The sequence below is a fragment of the Cygnus atratus genome, chromosome 1, assembly GCF_013377495.2.
Source record: "Cygnus atratus isolate AKBS03 ecotype Queensland, Australia chromosome 1, CAtr_DNAZoo_HiC_assembly, whole genome shotgun sequence".
NCBI lineage: Eukaryota > Metazoa > Chordata > Aves > Anseriformes > Anatidae > Cygnus > Cygnus atratus.
This window is the reverse complement of record NC_066362.1, coordinates 144497356-144522873: the sequence shown is the minus strand read 5'-3', so window position 1 is coordinate 144522873 and position 25518 is coordinate 144497356. Positions and strand designations below refer to the sequence as shown.

General features: G+C 38.9%; 1 protein-coding gene across 3 annotated transcripts; it reads left to right on the top strand.

The window, feature by feature from the left end:
- The first annotated feature begins 608 nt into the window (after nt 1–608).
- Nucleotides 609–20394, top strand: CDC16 (cell division cycle 16). Of its 3 annotated transcripts, none has more exons than XM_035565545.2 (18): nt 609–812; nt 2047–2101; nt 3014–3111; nt 3819–3857; nt 4686–4826; nt 6605–6764; nt 7425–7519; nt 8088–8221; nt 8967–9046; nt 10668–10717; nt 11419–11492; nt 13006–13131; nt 13852–14004; nt 14613–14676; nt 15556–15617; nt 17633–17768; nt 18655–18745; nt 19885–20394. In XM_035565545.2, the coding sequence occupies exons 1-18, from the start codon at nt 765–767 to the stop codon at nt 20142–20144; spliced, it is 1866 nt and encodes a 621-aa protein (XP_035421438.1). In that variant the 5' UTR covers nt 609–764; the 3' UTR covers nt 20145–20394. The 3 variants fall into 3 exon arrangements, with proteins under 3 accessions (XP_035421438.1, XP_035421437.1, XP_035421436.1); XM_035565544.2 differs by having other exon boundaries at nt 610–812; nt 2050–2101; nt 19879–20394; XM_035565543.2 differs by having other exon boundaries at nt 610–812; nt 19879–20394.
- Nucleotides 20395–25518: the final 5124 nt, after the last annotated feature.

Sequence of the window (25518 nt, the reverse complement as noted above, 5' to 3'; positions counted from 1 at the left end):
AGCTACTGAAACGGGAAAAATAGCAGATGTAAAAAAAGCTGCTGAGTAAAACAAAGCACAGTAAGTTTTACTGCAGTTGTAAAATGTGTTTCTGCCATCTGCAGCAAACACTGTCAGCAATGCTAAGGGAAAAATAGCCCCGAAGGAGCGACTTGTGAGGTGAAAATCTAACCTGGTTAACAACAGGAGGAGACCACTGAAATCAAACAGTTTTACAGCAAAGGGGAACAAGTGTGAACGGATCAAGAGAGGGCACACAGATCGTACTTTTCACATTTTTGCCTGTGACCACCTTTGTGGCCACCTCCGAGACCTTCCGCATGCTGAACTTTGCCGAAAATGCCAAACAAAATGCAACCGATTGGGTTTTAGCAACCCGTGCGCCTGCTTTTCAGTAGCCTGTGCGCCTCTGTGGCACTTGCAGCAAGCATTGAGTTTAAAAACTGGGTGAATGTATTCGTAGCAGGCAATCCCTCGATACCCGCACCCCCCCCCAAAAAAAAAAAAAAAAAAAAAAAAACCACGCGGCCCGCGGCGCTGCCGGAACGCCGCGCTCGGGGGCGCTGTTTCCAGGGGGGAGGCGGGGACCGCGCGGGCCGGAAGTGAGGGCCGGAAGGGGGGCGGCTTTGGGCGCTGCACCGCCAGGCCTGGCCGGGCAGGCGGAGGGGCGAGCGCTGCGGGCCCGGCTGCGGGCCGCCACCCCGCCGGGACCCCCCTAAATCCCCTCAAAATCCCCCCCTAAATCCCCCCGGGCCGCCGGGAGGATGAACTTGGAGCGGCTGCGGAAGCGGGTGCGGCAGTACATCGACCAGGTGGGGCGCGGGGCGGCGGCCGTTGGGGCTGCGGCCTGGGGGGGGGGCCGGGGGTGAGCTGTAAGGGGGGCGTGAGGCGGCGGCGGCGGGGCCCCCGGTGTGCCCTCGGGGGGCCCTTCTGGTGGGGAGTGCTTCTGGTGAAGGACAGCCGGCTTACAGTGCTGTAGGGTGAGCCACGGGCCTGGGTTGCGCGCCTTTTAGGGGCACTGCCCCTTAGGTAGTGCTGTGTGATGGCTGGGAAACACATATCGTCAGTGTCTGCTTCGCAAAAGCCTGCCAAACCTCTGCTCCAAAGGCATAAAGCAGCCCGTAAGGCTGTAAGCAAGCCCCGCAGCTGTAATCCTGCGGGAAGGTGAAGGAATGATCGCGGCTTTTCAAGTGTTGCAAGTCCTGTCACTGCCCCAGGACGTCTGTTAAGTGTGCAGGAGGTCCTGGGAAGCATGTTATCCCTCATAGCTTGGACAAGGATAAAAATAAAAAAAACAGTAGTCCCTGCTAATCTTTTCAGACAATAATTCCAACCAGTTTTCTGAGTTTTTTTCCTAGTACCTCAAATCTGATGGTAAGCGTAGCTTAGTTACTGGGAAGTACCTGCAACCCCTGCTCCATTCTCTCCTTGCTAATGTTTTTCTCTATTTCACCCCCTTTTCCTGAATTGTGGGCTTATAAGTCAAGCTATCCATGCAAGCACGTGGGGAATTTCCTTCCTGCTCCCCACAGAGACTACGGTTTGTGTGAAATTAAAGCATCCTGAGTGGAGAATGAGCATTTCTTAATCAAGCATGCTGCTGCAAAATTTTCTTGAAGTGATGTATGTGCCGTTTCTTTTGTGTAGAACTCTTTCTTCCAAAATAAAACACTTATTTTAACTGGTAGCGTGGGTAGGTTTCATGCTACTTTTTCAGTGACAGCAAATTAACTAATCACTTTTTATTAATTAATTAATATTAACGTATTATTTAGTACGTGCCTTTTGGTCAAACATACCTGCATTTAATCGAAAATAAATGAACAAACCCATCTCAAATAACATTTGAGAGACATCAAAAGGTAGTAGGGCTGGCCCTTTCAAACTGATTTTTGAACTTAGAAAGAAGTCAAAAGCGAATCACCATTCATTAGAGAATACACACGTAATAAGACATTAAATGGAAATTATGCATAATATATTTCAAGATAAGCCCAGGACACTACTCTCCAATAAATAATAATTATTCGTGTTATTTTTTTACAGCAGCAATATCAAAGTGCCCTGTTTTGGGCAGACAAAGTAGCTTCACTGTCTCATGGTAAGTAAGTGCTTGTTACATTGTTCTTCAGTAACTTCTTTCTGGTACCCTTGCTCTGTTTTCTTTTGTTTGTTTTAAGCTTCTTGGCTAAACGTTGAAACTTGGGCTTGGTGCAAGTGGCTTTCTGTGATCTTTGCAGGGCTATTTTTTTCCAAACAGAGCAGGGCCAACCTTGCTTCCCTTTTGAACTTTGTGTCAAAATTAATGTTTGGCCAAACCCACAAGGGAAGGGGTTGCGGGGGAGAAACCTACAGAAGAGAGTGGTAGTTCCCTGCAGGACATGCTGTTGCTGTGGGTGCTCAGGACAAGCAGAACCCGGGTTTGCAGAGCGTATTGATGCTCGCGGTCTCTTTCTTCCTACAACCATTGCCTGCTTGAATTTCTTAAAATTATTCTAGGGGCTTGATTCCCTCCCCCAGAAAAATAGGTTGCTAATAAGTTAAGACGCTATTAAGGTGGCAGAAGGAGAGCTTAACTTCAAGGTGCAGAAGTCTAATAAGCTGTCAGTGTAGTTAGGTTCCTACTGATCTTCTTCGGAAGAGACGATTCTGGGTTGTTTTTCTCTGCCCTGACAGTGTCCAAGGGCGAGGTAACCTACAGCTCCTGCAGACAGCTCGTTTTAAATCTTTATCACTGTTGTCTCCTTCTCGTGATGCGCTTCTAGTACCAGATTCATTGTATTCACTGTCCAGAGCACTATATGATGTCTATAATCTTAAAACATATCGTTTTTCATTTTAACAGACAGATAAGTTGATTTTTAATATATATGTATAACACTGGAACTTGATAGGATGCTAGAACAGTGGAAAACCAATGCTCTTCTAGGGAAGCAAAAGTGAATGTTCTGTACGCAAGCGTTTAAAGATATACTATAAATTAATGTCTTATAATTTCCTCTTTATTTTTAAGAGGAACCTCAAGATATCTACTGGTTGGCCCAGTGTCTTTACCTGACAGCTCAGTATCATAGGGCAGCACATGCCCTTCGATCACGTAAGTTGGATAAGGTAAGTCGTTTTGGACAAAGGCGTGTTACTGTCGTTCCACTTATGAACCTCTGCTAACCACAGTGGCTTCTTCACCATCAGAGGTTAAAGTCTGCGGGAAGGCTGATAATGAAACCTGAATACTGCACTTTATCTCAACCAAATATAGCCATGTGTTTCAGACAATATCGCGGTCTTCACTGTGAGGGTGGTCAAGCCCTGGAAGATGCTTCCTAGAGGGGTGGTTGCTGCCCCCCCAGTTGATGCCTGTCAGCGCTCATGGGGCGTTTGAGCAATGCCCTCGCTAACAGGCTTTAACGTTTGGTTAGTCCTGAAGTGGTCCATCAGTTGGACTAAGTGACCTTCGTAGGTCCCTTCCAACTGAACTATTTTATGTGTTGGCCCAAGGTGGGGTGAGAGAGAAGAGGAGGAGTCCAAGGATGGGACAGCAGTAGGTATGGGAAGCTGGGGTGTCACTTAAAGTGTAATTACTTCAATTGTCCTTCTGCTCCGCTAATAAGCGTGGCAAGGGTGAATATTGTGTCCTTTGACTATGGGAGTTTAATAGGAGAGAAAGTGTTACAGACTTACTTAGTCATTTTGGTCAGCAAAGTTTTCCTTACGTGAACGGGTTGAAGAAACTACAGCCAAAAACAGCAAAAGAGGGAGTCTAGCAGCGTAAGTAAATGTGCTCTCTCTTACTAACACAAATGGAATTTTTCTTCCAGTTATATGAAGCATGTCGCTACCTTGCAGCTAGATGTCATGTGAGTACACATTTTAATCAGTATTAGAAACGTACCAAACTAAATAAAAGGTGCATCTTGGAAAGATCAGGTACCCGAGACACAGCGTAGCTGTGCGAGGATTGACATTCATTGGAATAACAGGCTGAAATGTTGCGGCAGTTGATTTCATCCTTTGACTTTCGCTGTGGTTGCTGGAGTATCCAACATGGTGGAGTACCATTATGGTACTCTGCTCCATAGCAATCCAGTTGACCTTTTGTCCAGGAAAGAAAATGCTCCTTTAATATACGAATGTGAGTGATTTTTCTCGCATATCTGCATGTTTGTTTTTAATTGGTAGTAGTCCATCCAGAGATGTTCTTTATGTTTGTGTAAATACAGTTGGCAGCTTTATCCTTCCATATAAAAAGCGATACATAAATGGTAAAATGCAGTGCTTTCACAGCAAAACAGAATCAACTCATAAATTAAATACAAAAATTTGAAATAAAATATTGTGCTTATTATTGAATAAGTCAACTGTATTGTATTAAATCCTGCATCCTCCGTTTTTAGAGGAACATCTACTTCTGTGATGGCGTAATGCCGAATAATAAGCTTTTCTGTAGGTGTTAATCCTGTTAACGTAAGTTGTATATTATTGGTGACTAGTAAAATAGTTGATTATGATTATGAAATGGCATGTGTCCAAATAAGACCCTGCATGCCTTAAAAAAAAAAAAAAACTGCTGGTAAGTACCAGTTATAATCTGTGCCTTTGAAATGTGACGCTGGGTTTACTGGTGCTTTATGTACAGATGTTTCAAATCCCAACCTTGTTTTTTACATGCATGTGTTTGTGGCTAGTATGCTGCGAAAGAACATCAACAGGCCCTGGATATCCTTGATATGGAAGAGCCAATCAACAAAAGACTTTTTGAAAAGTACTTGAAGGATGAAAGTGGATTGAAAGACTCGACCACAGACTGGGAGATGTCGCAATCCTCTGTAAGTGACAATTTTTAAACAAGTGTTTTTATAACTGAGGAAAAGAACGTGTGAAGTCAAAAAGCGATTTAGCAACTATATGAATTTGAAGCACGAGGTGTTTAAGCTTTCCTTTGTGGATAACATAACTTTCAGAAATGCTGAATCATTCTCTTTTCAGTCAGAAGTCGGGCGTCAGCTTGCTTGTATGAAAGTAACTTGGTTTGCAAAAATGAAAAGTGCCTTGCAACAACTTTCTGTAAGTTTTTGCAGGCACTTTGCGGGAAGTTCTTGATCTAGCATTGGTTTTTAGTCTTCTGGCTCTATACTGCTATTTCAGTCTTTGTAATATAGACTAACGTTTATTTCAATTGGGCTGCAGGTTCTGAGATAGTAAAGCACATTTTCCTCTCCCTCAGGTATTTTTAATAAGAGATTTCCTTAATCATTCAGATGGTGTTCTCAGTGGGACATTGCTTGTCACACGTGAGAATTGTGTGGCGTTAAGGTGAAGTTTTCTGAAGCTCGGGGAAAAAATTCTGTGTAGGCACCCAGAAGGGATTGTTTGTGTGTGTAGGCTGAAGAGGCTATGAAGAGTTTGCTTGCCCAGTTGTGAATTAAAGTTCATTAGCTGAAACTACAGTGAGGGTGACTGGCAAACAGGATTTTCCCTGTAAAATTGGAGGAGCAAAGTGGGCAAATCATCAATGTGAACTGATTTTTCTATTGCTGCATTATGCGGATTTTATATTAAAGGATTTAAGAAAGAACAGGATTAGACTGAGTTACTGTGTTGCACCCTAATGGATACACTTAGGGTAGCTCTGCTAGCACAGGTGGTCCTCGGCTTTGGCTGTGTGTTCGTTCACCATTTTCTGTGTTTCATGGTACTCTGACCCAGGTGTCCGAGTGGCCGATCGTTGAACGACTATTTAGTCTGAGAAATAACCCAGTCAAAAAACTCAACTTCATCAGCCTTTACATCACCTTTACAAATGTAGTTGATGTAGTTCAAGAATGCAAAGGGGGTGGATTTGGTCTGCCAAACGAGGGAACTAGTGAAGTTGGTACTGCTACAAGTAACCTTAAACCAAACTCTTCTTCAGGAATGTCACTTTTTCAATCTTAATTTATTTGCTTGGTTTGCACAGACACTTGTTCTGGAGTAAGAGTCACTGGCCTGTGAACTGGCAACAGTATTTATTATCTCTTTGGCAGCCCCCTAGGCTGTATTGGCTGTTAAAACAGCTCTACTTTTTCTATTATATGGACTTCTGTCTAGTTAGTGTGACAATATAGATAGATAATGTGTAAATATTCTCCAAGTAACATGATGCTAATTCCGTGGCCTTCTGACTGAATAAAACACCCATCCTTGGGAGTTTCGTCTGTGAAAGAACGTGTTCGTTATTAGACATCCTAGCACAACTTTAATTTGGTAATAATTACCTTTCACTGCTTTTAGTTTCTGAAACAGTCTGGTTTGTGTTGAAAGGAAGAATTTATTTTTTTCTCAAAGCAGTTGAGTCCATTGATTTGGCCTTTTTCACCTCTACTGAAATTCTTGTCTTTTGTGAAATGTGTGGTTTAAAAGTAAAGAGAGATGAATTGCCTTGGAAGTGCCCGTTTGATTTTTAAGCTCATAGAAACAATATTATATTGAAAAACAGCACTAGAAAACCAGGTTCCATCATACATGAAATGCTTTTTACTTTTCAGGGAGCCCATTTGATTTGTGCTCAAAACCAAATTGCAAACATTGATTCAGTCTTTGACCTCCAGCCCTGCTTTTCCACCAGATCAAGAGCTCTATATGCCTTTTGCGAGGGAAGATCTATGATGCTTTGGATAATAGAACCCTAGCAACATACAGCTACAAAGAGGCCTTGAAGCTTGATGTTTACTGCTTCGAAGCGTTTGATCTTTTAACATCGCACCATATGCTGACAGCGCAAGAAGGTCTGGATAGCAGTATTTCTCTAATACAAGTACAATTTAGCTGTTCTCTAATATGCTTTTTCCTGGATAATGAAGCAGTATTACAAGAAAGACGGTATAAAATATAAAGTATACGTTGCCCTCAGGGGCTAGGAAAATACTAGATGATGGTTATGTTAAAAAGTAAAAGAAAACTTTGAATTGCTGGGAAATTGTAACTGTTCAAATTTACGTTTGGACTTCAGGTGTTAGTCTTGCTGTGTTAAGAATTAAAAGGAACAAAGTAACCCAGGAGTCTCCTGTGTTAGCTCCAGATGCTCCCATGCTCTTTGCCTAGCCCGAAACAGTGTTTTTCCTTGTGTTACCAACTTCACAAAGCCTTTGGATTCACAAAACCCTGTTGGTTTTTGCTACGCTACAGTAGGCACTGTATAGTAGAGCATTCTGAGTGGTTAACTTGGATGCGTAGCATAAATAAAAATAATGGTGCTATGTCATTGTTTCATTTAAAAAGTCTACAAGGAAAAACTAAATAAGAATTCAATCATTAATTTCCGTAATTAGTATTACTATGTTTTAGTGCATCTGTACTGTTACTTTGCATCTCTAAGTTCTGATGTTTGACCTTGCCATTTTTCTTTAACGCGACCTTTTCAAATTATTTTTTTTTAATTTACTTAGAAAAAGAACTTCTTGAATCTCTACCTCTTAGTAAACAATGTACGGAAGAAGAACAAGAATTGCTGCACTTTTTATTTGAGAATAAATTGAAGAAGGTAAAACCATAAACTGAATAAAAAGCTGATGCGTTGCATGAAATTCTTTACTTCAGATGTAAATTTTCTTTGATTCTCTTTATTCTGGACTTTGGAAAAGCAAGGGCTCTGTAGCCCTGGTTATTTTTTAAATTTATGATTACTAGCGTTCATAAAATGATACTTAAACTTTACACAAAACTCATCTGGTTTAGCTTTATTTCTTGAGAAAATACATTAATTATGTAGGCAAAATATCAATTTCCTGAAAATACTACATTATAACAATATTCTTCCAAAATATTTTTTTCTGAAGAGAATATGAGAGCACTGCAAGCTAACTATATATAACTCAATATTCATTTCTACAGCCTACACTTCATGCATTGGCAAGCATCTTTGATGTTCCAAATGAGCTTTTAAGCATACTGTAAAGAACCACTTGACAAAATACAGGTCCTACGGACTTTACGTTTCTTAAAATTCATAAACTCAATGTAGGTATATTATTTTAGAACTAAAAATATCAATATTTATAGCATCTGATTTTTAGATTGGATTTGCACGTTGTGTTTCTTTTGTCTTTCAGTATAATAAACCCAGTGAAACGTTGATTCCTGAATCAGTAGACGGCCTTCAGGAAAACCTGGACGTAGTAGTGTCTTTAGCTGAAAGACATTATTATAACTGTGATTTCAAAATGTGTTACAAGCTTACTTCTGTGTAAGTATACAAGGCAACTTTGAGTTTTTTCTGGTAGGATGTAGAATAATTATGACCGGACTTATTGTGACTGTTATTGTACAATGCATTACATGCCTAAGAATTTGATACAGATTTTCAGGTAGTTTAAATATGTGGTTTGTGCCCAGGAAGATACATTGAATCCCTTGGAACACAGTAGGGGCAAGACTCTGGGGAAAGTTACAGAGAATGCTGATTGTGTGAATTTGAACAGCTGAGTAAAATCATGATCCTGTTGAAGTAAATAACTCCAATGAAGTCATTAAAATTTTACACTTTTTTTTTCCTGAAACTAAATGTTTCCTTTGGCATACTGCTTAATGTTGTAGAGCCTGTTTCCTTAATACAGACCTTGCTGAAAAGTTGCTGTCCAGCCTGTGCAACTTAGAGGTTGGATGAACCCTGTTGTCTGGTAGTTAAATTTGAAGTGGCCTGCAAACAAGTAGTATACTGTATTCTGTTTTTCTTTTAACTTTATATTCAGCTTACTGAAATTTTGTGTTAGCCCTGTTAAGCTAAATCAATGGTTATTTTTCTGGTATTAAACCTTTATTGTGCCAGTAATTACATTACAGTATTACAGCAGCTACATTCTAGTCACAAACGTCTGCCTTATGCCAGGAGTGGTAATTGACTGGAACATTACACAGTATAAAAGCAGCCTGTTTCAAACACATTTTTGAAATGCGTACCACAGATTTTTTTTCTAATTTTATTTTTTTAGCGTGATGGAAAAGGATCCATTCCATGCAAACTGTTTACCTGTACATATAGGGACGCTTGTGGAGCTTAATAAAGCAAATGGTAAGAAACACAACATTTAATGAGTCAAAAGAGCACTGTCATGTTTCAATTTTAAAAAGGAATTAAAGATGCCAAGAAACCCCCTTTTAAAAAAAAAAATTTAAAAAAAAAATTAAAAAATTTAAACTTTAAAAAAATAATTAAAATTTGATATGAAAAACTGCATTTATTTTTCCTCCAACTTGCAGTTTCAAGAAAACAATGGTAAGTCGTAGAGAAGGAAGTTTCAGAGCTGATGGTGAGGGGAGGGAAAGTAGTTGTGCAAAGAATCTTTGCTCGTGATCGTGAGCGTCACTGTCTTTTAACCACTGGCCTATGTAGCCAGAAAGTTTGAGAGATACAGTGCTCCATTTCAGTTCTTTGATTTATGCGTTGATGTGGTCTTCCTAGAGTATCTAGATGTAATTTTCCCCCTTAACAAAATAAAATGTATTAGGATCAACTCTGCAACGGCGTGTATGCTTAGGTGGTTATGCTTTTTCCACGTTAGAAGACTTTCTATGCTCTCTCCTTGTCTTTGCTATTGTGAAGGTCTCTTTATAGTTCAAGTAAGTTTATAATCAGACAGCACCTTTGCTGGAATTACAAGAATAGCTTACTCGCAGCTGGGATGGCTTTTTCTCATTTCAGACTGCGTATAAACATCTAAATCAAGTGAAGAGCTTGAATGTCTTTAAAACCAATTGGAAGATAGAATAAGGAGCTCATATGATTTGCAGTCTCTCAGAGGATGGTGCATTGTATGTACACATAGAGGTCATTAGGTGCACTGCTACTTCTCAACGTTCAGTTAATGTACTTTTCCAGTTACTTTACAGTTAGCTACATCTGAAAATGTGGCCAGTACTCTGATCTTTAGTTTAAGTCTGCCTTGAAGCTTTTTGTAAATAAGCCGGTATTTTGCAAGCAACTTTTCATATTTGTTTTTTCTGAAGCAAAGAGTTGATGCCAAGCACTTCAGAACTGAACTCATTAATACAAGAGCACCATGCTCTGAAGAAATGGTTGTTTTATGTATTGTAATGCAGTTTCCTTTGAAATTGTGTAGGCATTAAAATTGTTATCCCGTATCTGATTACTTCCATTTTTATTAGAAAATCTGTAGTAAGTTTTCTAACAAAAATAATTCTAGTTCCTCTTAAGAAGTAATCACATAAAATTACTCCAAATAATGGAAAAAATTATTTGCTTGTGTCCTATTTTCATGATATTAATGCATGGGACTCTAATTTTGAAATTGAGCTAGCCAGTATGTTACATTTTTTAGATATAGAAAGCTGAACTGTGTTCAGCTTTACATTATATGTTTAAGTGTAATATACTACAGATATTTACTTTAATGTAATTTAGCGACCTAAGTTGTTGCAGAACTCTTAAGGAGTAGAATGTGTAGCTGCTTGTTTGTGTGCTGTGAAGACTTAACATTTGTTTTTTGACTAACTGCAAAAGTATATCTATTTTGAGGCAGTCTGAAGCATTGCCACTAAAACAGTTTTGTTTATTGTGTATTAATAACACTAGACATGCTTCCTGTTTTTATAGGAAGCTCAAGGAGGACTTGAAACATCTTAGTGTTTTAGCATATTTTAATATTCTTGTCTTTTTTTCTTCCCTTGTGCAGAACTTTTCTATCTTTCTCATAAACTGGTCGACTTGTACCCAAATAATCCTGTAAGTTGTTCTAAGCCTTCATTACCAAGCAGTTTTCTTTAGGTGAAAGCAAATAAAAGCTCTAACATAATAGACAGTTTGAGCAATAGAATATTAAAAATAAATAAATTAAAAAGTCTTTTTCTGACTGGAGCTGGTGAAAATTGTTCATTCTTTTTTTCTGTATGTTGTAATTATATTAAGGTGGATTTTGTTCTTAAAGTACCTGTAAAACATTCAACATGAAGAATTCACTTTGCATAATCATTTAGAAAGTGCTACAATAATAAATGGATATGCCTTTCTGGGCAACCTATTGCAATGTTTGATCACCTTCATTGTGAAAACTGAATCCTTTTATTCAATCAAATTTTCTATGTTGCAACTTGTACCCACTGCCTCCCATCCTGTCACTGTGCACCTCGTGAGAAGAGTTGCTCTGTCTCCTGTATTCCCTACGGTTAGATAAAATTGACGACAGCAATAAGCTTTCCACTTAGCCCTCTTTTTGGGGCTGAACAAACCCAGGTAGTGACATACAGCTGCCAGCAGTTCTAGCTTGTCTGTGGTGTAAAATAAATTCAAAAGCTGACTGTGATTTCTTTGAAAACATTCATAGCTTTTATAATTGCGTTCCCTTGTTACTTATCACCTATGATGATGCTTTACTAAAATCAGTGTGATATATCTCATAATACTCTACTTTTATTTTTAATGTGTAGGTGTCATGGTTTGCAGTAGGATGCTACTATCTCATGGTTGGCCACAAAAATGAACATGCTAGAAGATATCTCAGGTAAAATTTGTTTTTCTAGTTTTCTTTAGTGAATGTTGTTCGTTTGCTAAGTAGATATTTAACATCCACATTTGTTGATAAGCTCATACAGTAAGCAGACACCTTGGTACGCTGGTTACTGCTAAAATATTCCTTTTGTTTATAACCTGTTTCTGGTATGGCAACTTAGACCTCAACCTTCCAGATACTTTAAAAATAATTCAGAGGCTTACCTGGAATTTCTTGCCGCTTACTTTCCTGTTATTGTCAGGTGTCATCCCTGCACTCACTTATGATGCCAAGCTAATTACAACTAGGTAATCAAGCTTCATATTTTTAGTGTGAGGATACTCAAGCATTCTCCCCGGTTCAGGTTGCATATCTAAAAGGGAAGAGTTAGATAGAAGTAGACAGCCAAATGGCAGGATTTTCTTTCTTTGCACGAGCAGCCTTGGACTTCTCAGGTGGTCAGTCAGTCTGTTTTCTGTATGTGTATTGATTGTCAGCATGGGAGTGCAGAACCTCGCTGTGAAGTGACAGCATTTGTTTTGGTACTGTAAGCCTAACTGAAAAGCCTTAAACCAATCTGTAAGGCTTCCATTTTTCTTCTGGAGCCCTTTAAAGACTGGCAATGTATGTAAAGATGAGTCACTAACTTAGACTATTTGAATGCCTGGTTATTCTGAGTAGTCTGTTTAAATTCCTGGCAATTATCAATGTGCTCCGTGAAATTCTTCAAGAAGTTGTCCTGAGTGCCTTAAGTAGTTTGAGGGGTGAAATAAAGAACATCGTTATTAAATACGAAAACATCCTTAGCCAGGAAGGTCCTATATATGTGTTGGGGGAAGAAAACCCCACAAAAGTCAGGGTAATCTTGGCAAAGAGGGGAAAAAAGGTCTAGCGAGAGTAGAATGGTAATGAGATGCCTGAATTTCTTGGGGAAGAATGATGGCGTACAGCTACAAGGTTAATGATAACTGGACTAGGCAGTAGTTTGTTAGGAAAGCATCTGGAGATACCGTGGATAAAAACACCAGCTCCCATATCCCTGTTTGGGAGTCAGTAGAACATCACGCTGAACACGGTAGATGGTACGTCTGGGCAGTGCCCAGTAGCGTGTAAAGAAAGTATCATCCTGGTTGCTCCAGGAAGAGGCATCTGCATGCTGATCTCTTCCTTCAGATCTTGCAAAAGGGCTTACCTCGGTTTAGCACCAATTAGGAAAACAAGTTTATTGACAGAACGCGATCCTTCTCTTGTAAAGGCCTTTACAAAGCTGTCTCGTAATGTGTAACTGTTGACAAATCAACATGTGTAGAGAACTCAAGATGCATGTGAGGCATTTGAATTGAATTCAAGAGAAGGCAGCAAATGGGCTGTTCAGACTTTTAAAACGAACTCCATTTACCAGCGGTCATTACAGAAGATTGTCATAATAGATATCTCTGTCACACAGTATTGTAACATAAATTCCATCTGCTTCAGATGACTACTTAATTTCAAACGTTTGCTTGTGATCTGCTCTGTTTTTTAGCAAAGCTACTACACTTGAGAGAACCTATGGACCAGCATGGATAGCATATGGACATTCATTTGCAGTTGAGAGTGAGCATGACCAAGCAATGGCTGCGTATTTCACAGCTGCACAGCTCATGAAAGGGTATGTCAAAAATATCATTCAGAAAAACTAAAGTTAATCCATAAATAGTATAGAAAAATTAACTATATCACAGTAATAAACAGTATATAAACAGTAGGTATTTATATGCAACAACTCTCTGGTAGAGAATAAAAAGGGGTGGGGGGAATAACTTCATCTGTATTTGACTGCATTATTTGTACTTGATTATTGTTGTAGTTTTGGAAGTCTGAAGTCCAAGTTTTTATTAAGGTAATCTCTATTCTAACTGAGAGTTCTCTAAAATGTGTGAGTCGTGTGTTTGTCTTACCAGATCATAAAGTGCTCTATAACAGTATTTTGAACAGCTGTTTCAGGTTGCGGAGAAGGTTGTAAAATGAGTAACGGACTAACCACGTCATATTGCATATAAAACTATTGTATTTGGATGTAGTTATTTGTAAATGTAATCCCATTATTATTGCTTCTTCCATATTCCGTTTGCGAATGAAATGTAGGGAGGAAACTGGGGGGAAAAACCCTCAGAACGAAAGCACTGAGAAAACACGTGCATGTAATTCCAGGTTAAGTTACAATTCATGTTGGAGTTCAAATTTTTGTCAATAGCTAACAGGTAGAAAGTCTCTTTAACTGCCCCTTAGGTTAGCAGTCTTTTCGCTTAGATGTACATATGAGAACACGTGGTGTTTCTTTTTAGTTTGTGACACCGTTCCTGATGAAGTTCGTGAATTTTCTTCCTAGGTGTCATTTGCCGATGCTCTACATTGGACTGGAATATGGTTTGACCAACAACTCCAAGTTAGCTGAAAGGTTTTTCAGCCAAGCTCTAAGCATTGCACCTGAAGATCCTTTTGTTATGCATGAAGTCGGAGTGGTCGCGTTTCAAAACGGAGAGTAAGCTTGCAAAAATAGTCTTAATTATGGATTATTTTGAAATGCAGTGTGCCAATGTATTTATTAATGTACTTCTGTTGAGCTGTAGAATACCAAGTTTCATTTGGTTTTAGTTTAGGTAGTGTTTAACCTAAACCCTTGCTATCTATTGTTCTTCCGTGTTTAACATTGAACAAGGGGAGAATTTACTGTTAGAGGAATGAGAGATTATCTTGTGTGTGCCTGTTGTTGGGTAGTTGCATGCCCTGAAAAGGTGTCTCTCTGCACCCACAAGTGTACAAATGCTATAAAATTTTGTACAGCAATGCATCTAATCAAGTCAGAAGATTCCAAATATATTTCAAAAAAACATAATGGATATAAAAACTGTTTAGTGAACATTCTTGGTTTGCTTCTGTTTTTTTTAACTGTCTCGTCAGCTGTTAAGATCACACGACAAAGTGAGCAAAATACAGCTGAACATAAATTACTATTTTTTTTTTACAGATAATTTAATTCATGCAACAAGTAATGTCAAAGAAGTGTTGGTTATAATACAATTTCTTCATACTGCTGATGAGAACTCTTTGCTAATTTACTTTTCTTTCCTCCCCACCCCCAATATTTAGCTGGAAAACTGCAGAAAAATGGTTTCTTGATGCACTGGAAAAAATCAAAGCTATTGGAAATGAGGTATGTTTCCTAACAATACACATGATCATAAATTCATAAAACTCCAGCAAGTTCTATGTTTCGTGACAGAACGTTATGCTTGTTTTAAGATAGCTGCAATAAGGCCAGTGCCAGGTCCTGCATCTGGGCTGGGGCAATCCCAAGCACAGATACAGGCTGGGTGGAGAATGGGTTGAAAGCAGTTCTGAGGAGGAGGACCTGGGGGTGTTGGTCGATGAGAAGCTCAACGTGAGCCGGCAATGTGTGCTTGCAGCCCAGAAAGCCGGCTGCATCCAAAGAAGCATGGCAAGCAGGGCAAGGGAGGTGATTCTCCCCCCAGTCTCTGCTTTCATAAGACCCTACCTGGAGCCCTGCATTCAGCTCTGGGGCCCCCAGCACAAGAAGGACTTGGACCTGTTAGAACAAGTTGAGAAGAGGGCCACAAGAATGATCAAGGGGCTGGAGCACCTCTGCTATGAAGAGAGGCTGAGGGAGTTGGGCTTCTTCAGGCTGGAGAAGAGAAGGCTTTGGGGAGACCTTACAGTGGCCTTCCAGTACCTAAAGGGGGCCTACGGAAAAGCTGGGGAGGGACTCCTTGTCAGGGAGTGCAGTGACAGGACAAGGGGGAATGGCTTTAAACTAAAGTCTAGATTTAGATTAAACATTAGGAAGAAATTGTTCACCCAGAGGGTGGTGAGGCGCTGGCACAGGCTGTCCAGAGAAGCTGTGGATGCCCCATCCCTGGAGGTGCTCAAGGCCAGGCTGGATGGGGCTTTGGGCAGCCTGGGCTGGTGGGAGGTGTCCCTGCCCATGGCAGGGGGGTGGAGCTGGGTGAGCTCTAAGATCCCTTCCAACTCAAACATTTTGTGATTCTGCTTGAATTGTTGCATTATTTTTCAGGTAACAGTTGATAAGTGGGAGCCTTTATTGAACAACTTAGGACATGTCTGCAGAAAACTCAAGTAAGTGACAGCACAGGAGCTACCTTTATCTGGAATACTACACAAATGTGTTTTTGATAGGCTTCCTTCTTATTTCCATCAAGATTACGTAACATGTGAGAGCAATGTAGAAGCACCTTTTACCTGTCTTATTTGATAGAAATTCGATCATAGGCTTTCAGATTCTCAGATGGGTTTAAACTGAATTTAACTGGCTGCTGTCCCAGTCCTGACATACTTGACTATGTCCAGTGATTTAATTGGCTTACAGGTGGTTTTGTGCTGATTGCTTGGATCAGTGCTTAGGCGTTTATTTAAGTGCAGTGTTCAGTGACCTTAACACAACAATAAAACGTTACTTTGTTTTTTAAGATAAGAACTAGTTCATATTTCTATTCTAGGATGAGAAAAAGGAAGTGCAAAGAGCATATGAAAGCTTTAACAGTTTTAACGTGGAGAAATGTTCTCTCCTTAATTACTTTAATCTGATTTTAACTGGTGTTGTCTCTTGCATTAACCACTACAGTATGTTTTTTTTGTCATGGTTTTAATTGTCCAGTTGGTATATGCTCTAACTTTTGTTTCTGAGTTGCTAATGAAAGTGATTGTGGTACATATAAGTCGTGCTTCTGCTTTGACTTTGGTAGGAATTGCTCTGTGCTTGAGTTGCTTGAATTCTTCATTTTCATTGGGAAATACCAGTGTATAATAGTTACCTGTTCTTCCAAAACCAAACAAAAGGCACTGGTTTTGTAATTTATTTATGATTATCATTGCAGGGTGTGGAGCTTTTTTTTTTTTTCCCCAAATGCATACTTCAGTTATAATTTCTTAAATCTTTTAATTTCTTGCAGTAATTTAGTAACTGCTTACATCACAGTTAGGACAACTTGCATTTTGTTATTCAGGTTCAGAAAGCCAGCCTAATGCGTTTCTACATCCTTATAAGCTATCTTTCAGGAAAATCAAGATGTGAACTTTAGGCAGCTGTACGTATTCTTCAAGAAGATAAAATGTCCGTAATAATGGATTTTAGTAGTGTTCATAATGCACATTATTGCTTTTATGAAAAACTTACTGGCCATATGTCTGCTCACTAGCACTATGTAGTTGAAATTTGAAAGCAGCGCGTTAAAGTACGCTGGTAGTTAATTGGACAGCTAAATAGTACGAGTGGAAATAAAATTCAGACCGAAAGTTTTGTGCAGCAGGCAAACAGCCGCAAATTTTTATGCCTGGTTACCTAATGCCCTTTGCAAGCATCAACAAATGAAGTTGTTATAATGTCATTACAATTAGAGACATTAAAATTTCTTCTGAATAGACAATCGCTATCCTTATTTTTAATAGCTTGCACTAGGGTGTTAAACGTGGCAGTTTAAGTTCCCAGAGTAGCGTCATACGGCACATTTAATCCTTGGTTTTTAAAATAACAGGTGCAATAAGCAGTCTAGCTAAGAGAATTTTCAAAGAAAGTGTGGCTAGTATTTGAAAGAAATTCTGGATATGTGTAAATCTGTTTTTTTTTTTTTTTTTTTTTTTTTTTTTTCTGATAGAGGCAGCAGCAAAATGGAAGTGTTGGAAGTACCAGTGTATGCAGCACTTAAGGGTTGTGAAGTTTCTGCCTGGGGAGCTTTTCTCATTTTGAACAATGAGTGATTTAGTCTTATATTGCTCCTTTGCTCCCCTGGGGAGAAAAATGAGAGCTACAGAAAGAAACCTAATATTTCAAGGAGCAACATTCAACATCTAAAGCAATTTACCGTATCAAATTGCTAAGATCCTCTCCAAATGGGGCCTAGCTGCAGACAGCTGTTGTGCTACATAAGGGGAACAATGATTTCTCAATTATGTTGAGGAAGAAAATTATCAATATCCGTGACTCCCGTGCATTCTTTTATGTTAAGAGTATGAAGCAATAATTTTAAGGTTCTTGACAGGATTGCCTGCCACTGAGTTAAGGAAATGATCAACATAGTGCAATAAAAACCTCTTTCACCCTGAAATAATAGATATTCTGGTTTTAACCCTAACAGGAAATACGAAGAAGCACTGGAATACCATCGCCAGGCACTAGTACTAATTCCTCAAAACGCTTCTACTTACTCTGCCATTGGCTACATACATAGTCTGATGGGCAATTTTGAAAGTGCAATCGACTATTTTCATACGGTATGTAACAGGCTTAAGGCGCTGGTAACAGATTCTGTATTTACTGTTTCATTCTGTTCCTGTTTTGAAACAGAGAACCAACATTTATTCAACCCCTAAATTAATTTTGATTTTCTAATCTTAGTTTAAAAAAAAAAGTCTTCCTAAGTTTTCTACTGATTAGGTTTAAAAAGAAAGCTACTTTTTGGAACATTGTAGTTGGTTCCTTCTTTCTTGTAAACACTTAACAGAGTTGTATGTACGTAAACTTTTCATTCTCACAAAGTGATTTGAAATACTTCCAACCTAAGCCTCAAAGTAGAAATTGTACAGTAAGTGCAGCTTTTAAAAATGTGCCGCTTTCTGTTGCCTTGGATTTGTCTTTATTATGTAGTAATTGTGTTTTACTATTTCCAGGACAGTTTTGGTGATTTCGTGTTTTCATGGAGTAACAGTGAATTTTTCTGAGTCTAAATTTTCAACGTTCGGGTTGATTGGCTTGAGAATTTAGCTGTAGTTCTATTTACCTAGAAGCTTGTAGTACGTAAATTTAGTTGTAATTACTTAAGCGTGTCTCAGTCTTTCATTATCGATTGTAGTTTAGCTATATGTATATAATTAATTTCCTCACAGGTTTTAGAATTGTTATTCTAGTATATTTTACTTCATGATTTGTGAATTATTCTGTCTGGACACACGTCCATTTCTGGTTTTGTTTTTGTGTTTTGCTTTCTTCAGCCATTTCATACGGCAATATTTTGTTTGCACAATGTTTTGCATTTACAGTAAAAACTACATTGATTGCATTGTCGAACATCAAAGCAACAAACAGAATAGTGGACTTAAGACATAAATGGTTTTATTTACAGCTGAATAATTTTTACTTGTGTGGTTTTTTTTTTAACAGGCCCTTGGTCTTAGGAGGGATGACACTTTTTCAGTCACGATGCTTGGCCATTGCATAGAAATGTATATTGGTGATTCTGAAGCTTACATTGGTAAGTCCGTCACTTACACTGACTGCTAAAGTCATTGAACCCTTTGAGAGAAGTCTTACATCGAAAAAAGTCTGTCTACCATTAAGGCTGTGGTGTAGTCTGTTTACATAAATTAACTGAAAGTAGAATACGTATATTAAAAAAAACAACAGAAAACCTAAATCAGAACTGATCAGTGTTTGCGGATGACCATTGTTTTTTGTAAGCATCATGGAAGTAGGTAATTCTTACTGGAGTAGAGAAAGCAAGTACTTTGCCATTGGAGGCACCAATGATGATTTCTTTTATAAAAAGTATTGATTGCTTAGAAAGCTTAGAAACCAGTGAGAGTGGAGGGGGTGGGAATAAAATAGAAATACGGATTAAAAAATCAGAGATCTTGATCTCAGCAAATACTACCGTGGAGTGATATGGGCGAGGTATTTTCACAATATAGAAACTGTGGTCTGTGAAGACAGGAGGAATCCTTCTGCCTTCAAAAACAGATCTTTACACATGGTTTAAAAAAAAAAAAAGTTCTTCATAACAGTAATACATTATATTGCTGTAGCCTGAGATATTGTGTGGAAGTTTTCCCCCCGCCCCCCCAAAAAAAACAACTTTATAGCAATATAATTCTGCTTCTTTAAACTTAATTTATCAATAATGAAGAAAGTTGATGTCCAATCTGCATGATAATAAGCTGAAGCCATTTATTTATGTGTTCTTTGTTTCTCCAGCATATTTTTCACGCAGTTGAAGCAGACGTTTCTTCTCAATACTGTCTTGCTCCATATATAGTCAGTTAACGCATACAGAACCACCATGCGGCTGTGTGCTATACATTGATGCAAACCATGATGCATGTAACTTTAAACAACAAGAAAACCCTCACAGGGAAGGGAATTGGCAATTACTTTTAATGAGACTTCAAATCTGAATCTTACTTAGTATGTTGTGCTTCTTTTTTAAATAAGGAGTCTGGATTTTGTCAGACCAACTCTATTACAGACTTCAGTCATTAAGCAGCAACAACAGTTTGCTGTTCTGAATACGGAGAACTATAATAGTTTTAGTAGTTGATGATAGCTTTTTAAGATGCATGTTTGGGAGTGTTCACATGGAATAAACTAACGGTTTGACTGTTTTCCTAGGAACAGAAATCAAAGACAAATTGAGATGTTATGACTTTGATGTACACACAATGAAGACATTAAAAAATATAATTTCACCTCCCTGGGATTTCAGAGAATTCGACATAGAGAGACAGACTCTGGATGAGAGTGGTATAGTAACATTAGAAACATCACATCAGAGGAAAAGTACGGATACCAGTCGTCCATTGGAAGAAACATTTGAAATTGAAATGAATGAAAGCGATATGATGCTAGAAACATCTATGTCAGACCATAGTACATGACTGTAAATTCTGGTAGAGGGCTCATTTTGTCAGTGTTTGTTTTAGCATTTTTGTTATGGTGTTACACTTTCAGGAATTTGCTATTTTTATATGAATTCAAACTGCTACACTGTACCTAACACCGGAAAAATAATGCTTGCCTTAAGGATGATTAAAATATACATGATGGACTATTTCCGATTTTATTATTTCTACAAAATTAATCATACGTGATGAAGTAAAAAAATAAATTCACATTATGTTTTTAAAACTGTTTACTCATCCTTGTGTCTGCCATCAGTAGGACTGAAGGTTTAAAAATAATACTTAAAAATGGAACTGTTTACAATGTGCTGAATGGAATAGCCAGTCTAATATAGTAATTGTGGCTTCTGAGTTTTCATCCTGTCCGTGAAGAATGCGTTCGTAGTAAGTGACCAAAAAATTCATGAGGTTTTATACTTATACTTCATAAATGTGTATCCCTTTACAGAGTGATTTCAGTGGTTTTCCATCACCTGACTCTAACTGGGCATACGTTAAATTGGTGACAAAGCATGTTAGGTTGTTATACTTTCTCCTAACTATTGCTGACTTCAGTTCTTTATCATTCTTCTGTATTGTGCTACTGGAAGATCATTTAAGAACTGTTTCTGGTAAGGTGACTAGACAACAACCATGAATGGCAAAAATGCTAAGATGAATCAGTGTTTCCTGCAGTTACTGACATCTGTGACATTTTTCAGTAGTGTAATAATCAAGTTGTAAGCCACGGTGTACTACTTCTTGAAGGGACTGTAGTCATCCTTTTTACACACAGTTGTTCTGTCAAGGCAAAGGATTAATGGAATAATACACATATACAGCTTTTACAAGTCTCTAAAGTGGTATTTTTAAATGTCATCGGTTCACTGAAAAATGATGAAGTAAAGCATATGTCTCTGAAACAGAAGCAGTGACTTGTCCAGCCACTAAACAGAATAGGATGTTTGCCTTCTTAGCATGAACGTTGAACATATTTTGTGTAAATTTTTCCCTTCCCTTCTTGCCTGTTCCACATATGTCACTGTGAGGGGCTTAAAATTAAAAATTTAATGCTACAAGCTGTCATAATGTTTTCTTCTGTGACTTACAGCTAAGTTTTGACATTTAATGAATGAAGAGGTTTTCTGAGGTTTAGCGGTCCAGACTTCAGTTGGAAGTACTTCAGAGCTCAAGAACTAGCAATTTTCCTGTAGATATTTTTTTTGATGAAATAAAAAAATGGCTAACCTGTGTTTTAGCAAACTACCATGGTCAGTCTAAAATGTTATTTCTGCACTGTATTTCAGTACACTTTTGTTAATATTCACACATTTTCAATTATACTTTTAGCACAAAATGTGTATGTTTGGTTATCTTGATACAACTTTCATCTACTTTAGTGGGGGCAAGATGTTTTAAAAAAAAAAAAACAAACTGATATGCTTGTGTAATCCAGGGAATATTTCCTATACTTTTTTGATGCTTTACATAAATATGAGGAGACAAGGGAAATAAGTTACAAAAGTAACTATATAGAAATCTTCCCATTGTTTTTTGCTCTTTAGCAGTCTGTCTGTCTTCATTAATGATCCTATTAACTAAGACAGATAATAAGTTTAGTTCTAACTTTGCTGAAGAATGGATATCAAAGAATGGGCTGTTCCTGTAATAATAGCAGGTGGTTTGGGTTGTTTTATTGTGGGTGTGTGTACGAAGAATTTGCATAAACTGAGATAGAAACTAGTACTCATCCCATTACATCCGCCTCAGAGCTCACTGAGTTTTCAGTGGCCAGGTTCTGAATCCAAAGGACTAAAGCTGTTGGAGACCATCACTTGGAGAAATTACCAGGTGGGAAGGCTGTCACTCCTTCATCTGAGATACCTGGCTAGTGAATTGGAATGATAATTTTCCTTTTTTCCCCTATTCTTTGCTCACCTGCTTGCTGTGCTGCTCAGAAGGATGTGACTGAGTGTCTCCGTTCTTCAGCTCTCACAAATCTCCAGCTGGAACAGGGAGACTTCATTATACAGGCTGCATATGTAGATTAAACCCAGGGCATTGGCTTTTTTTCCTCAATATCTAGGCCTTACTGAACCTGAATGCAAATTCTATACAGACCTGCACTTTAAAGTTTAAGGGTATCGAGTGAAGAACAGACAGGGGAAGAGCAATCTGTTAAAAGATGGTGGGTCCAGGATCTTCCCTTGCTTTCCTGTTCTGGTGATCCAAAAGGGGTAGGCCTGTGGGTATACAGAGATTGAAACAAAAAATTCTGTGATACGCAAAGACGTGGAGTTTTTTTTTAAGTAAGATTTCTATCCATTACAAATCACCACTAGCAACAGTGCCTGTGATTAATAAGGCAGATGTGTATGTGGATAAAAGCTATTAGATGTTCCTAGGAAATAAGTGTGCGTGTATATATGTAACAGATACTAAGGATATAGTGCCAATTAATAACAGAAGTTGATGGTAGTAGAAAGGTGATTTGAGTTGGGAGAAGTCAGTAATCTTGCAGTAGAAATGTTTTGAGGTTAATTATAGGTTCAGCAAACTTACTAATGAGTTCCCTGAGAATACAGTGAGAATACAGATAACAAACTTACCAATGTTATAGAAGCAAATAGATTTGATAGATTATACTTTCATACATAGTCTGTCATAAGTATAGTACTGATATATACATATCCATAAAATTAAATGCCATCAAATCCATCAAACAGATCCCAGAAAGGGGAGGGCGGTGCTGCCTAAAAGCAATCTCTGCAGAGACCGACCGCCAAGGGTCAAAACACAATCTCCAAAGAGACTGACCACAAAGGGTCAAAAATTATCTCAGATGAGACCAAACACCCCAAGGAACAGTCCGACAAGGGGAACGCAGCACGGGGCAGTGTCTCAATTCAGAGCAAAACGCCATGGTGTCATGCGGTGTGGAGCATCATAGGGCTGAGGAGTCGATGTTTCTGCTGAGGTACCCGATAGGTCTTTGCAATTTTGGTCTTTGCCAGACAGACAGAAATGTTTGTCTTCCTTCATTTTCTTTAAGTAATAATTTCATTTCCCATGTCAATTCCCGCTTTCTCAGGTGTTCATCAGCCTCTTGTTTCATTTTTATTAATATTAGGATTTTATTGATATTATTCAGGATGCCTCCCGTGCTGGGTACTCTGCCACTCCTCAAGGACGTCCTTGGTCCCCAGGCTACGCTCCCTGGCTGAAGGCCTGATTCTCAGCCTGGTTCCCTGGCTGTTTTCAGTCTGGCAGACATTTCTCCCATTTGTGATTAGTATTTTATATCCCAGCTTTCCTAATTATCGCCGGGCTGCCTCTGTAACCACTCCCAGCACCTGTGGCTGCCAACACGGGATTATAGAGAGGTCTGGCTGTGGCCCAGAGACAGCGTGAGTTGTTCTAGGGCTCCACAGAGGGAACTGCTAGGGCCAAAGTTACTATCCCATGTGTTGAAACGTGGACTGAAGTACGTGTCAACACCAATCCCATATTTTCTTGGACTTAGAAAGAAAAGTGTATTAAAAAGTTTATTTCCTAGCTCTAAAGCACCTCACCCAAAGTTTCAAGTTCTGGAAAGAAAAAAAAGACAGAAAGAAAGAAAAAAAAAGGACAGGCCATGAGTCTGGCTGAAAAAGGTCTTTATCCAAGTGGGATATAGGGAAAACAACTCAGGAAGCGTACACATCTTGTGGCCATCATCTGATCTCTTTCCTTTAGTCTGTCTGGGTAAAAACTTCATAAAGAGAGTTTTCTTTTGTTTTGGTATCTGGCAGTTTGTGCATGTTCAGATGACTTCTAGTGTTTGAGGTACACTGGAGATCTTTCCTGGGCACACTACTGTTAAGATTCTCTGAGGAGCATGTCTCAACAGCTATTGTATTAAGTAAGTTTCATCCTTTAAAGGATTTTTCTTTTTCTTTTTTTTTTTTTACATCTGTTTTATGCATCCTGAATGATTGTAACCGAGGAGACCATCTCATTAATAAAAAGAAAGGCTCGTTGCAGTACCCAGAGCAGCCTGAAGGCTATTACAAACAGACTTTCAGAGAGCTGAACCCTTTCTCATCTATAACATACATACATATATACATAAACTAGAGCAGGTTAATCTAATTTTCTAGTAAGACATCATGGCAAACAATTTCTACATACATGTTGGCCAAATATTATTCTAGCAAGTCAGGCCTTTTGTCTAATGTCAGCCATGGACATATGCCTCGGGTTGTTTCCATTTTCCTATGTTTTCACTGACAAAATAGTTTAAGATTGATAAAATTTGATATGCTTTCCTGTCCTCTCCAGTTATGATCTGACGGCATGTTGGCTCTGATGGCCATGCTGCTTCGTAGTATTTCTGCCCTGCCCACAGGAATCTACTTGCCCCTGTGCCACTTCCGCAGTTGTGGTAATACAAATTTTTGTGTGCTCGTGTTGTGAATGAGATCAGGGAGCTGGGCTAGCATTTTAAAATCTTTTCTCTATCTGGTCATTTCTCAGGTTCAAAGACAGCAAAGCACCGTGTTGGTGTCATCAGTGGGGCAGAGAGGTAGGAGCGGGAAGAAAAGGATGGGATGCAGAAAACTGGTGTTGCTATAAAGGCAACATACCATGACATTGTGCCTCTACAGATATCTGCTGAAGTTTGTTTTGTTTTGTTTTGTTTTGTTTTGTTTTGTTCTTTTGGCTGGCTGTTGCTAGCCGTCATTTATTGGCATCAAATGTTACCTAGAAGGAAACATATGCAAAGTGTCCTAGACTGTGAATGATTTTTCCTGGACAATAACAGAGGAATTCTTGATAAGGCTTGGCTGGGTTCCCAGCCCTTTAGGCAGACACAATTAGGTTAGAGTTTGTAATCTGATGACGTGTGTCTCTCAGACAGGACTTCAGAAAAAGTTTCGTCATCTCTCTTCTGTTGTTCAGTGTTTTGATCTGCTATTGTTCTGTCCAAATCCACATCTTTGTACCTGCAGCTCCTGCTGTGCCATCATCTTCTGCACCTCCCAGCACCTGTCCTGCTCCAGTCCTGCTCTTGCCTGGACTCTGCTTCCTCGACAGTGCTTGGTGCCTTTCTGGGTTATTCTGGCATTCTGATTTTCAGTTTGGCTCCGGTTAAACTGAGCATTGTTCTTGTCCTCATGAGGTCTTTGGTTATTAATTTTGGCCAGACTTGACCTCAGATTCTTGACCCTTGCTTCTGGTCATTGCCTCAGCTGGCTTTGGCCACAGGTACAAGGGACCAGGTCTTGATCAGGCTATCTTATTCACGTCTGCAAAAGTGATATCTTACACATAGCCTGCTCTCTCGCTTACAAGGATCAACCTTGTCCCATTGTGGGGGGACCTGACTGTT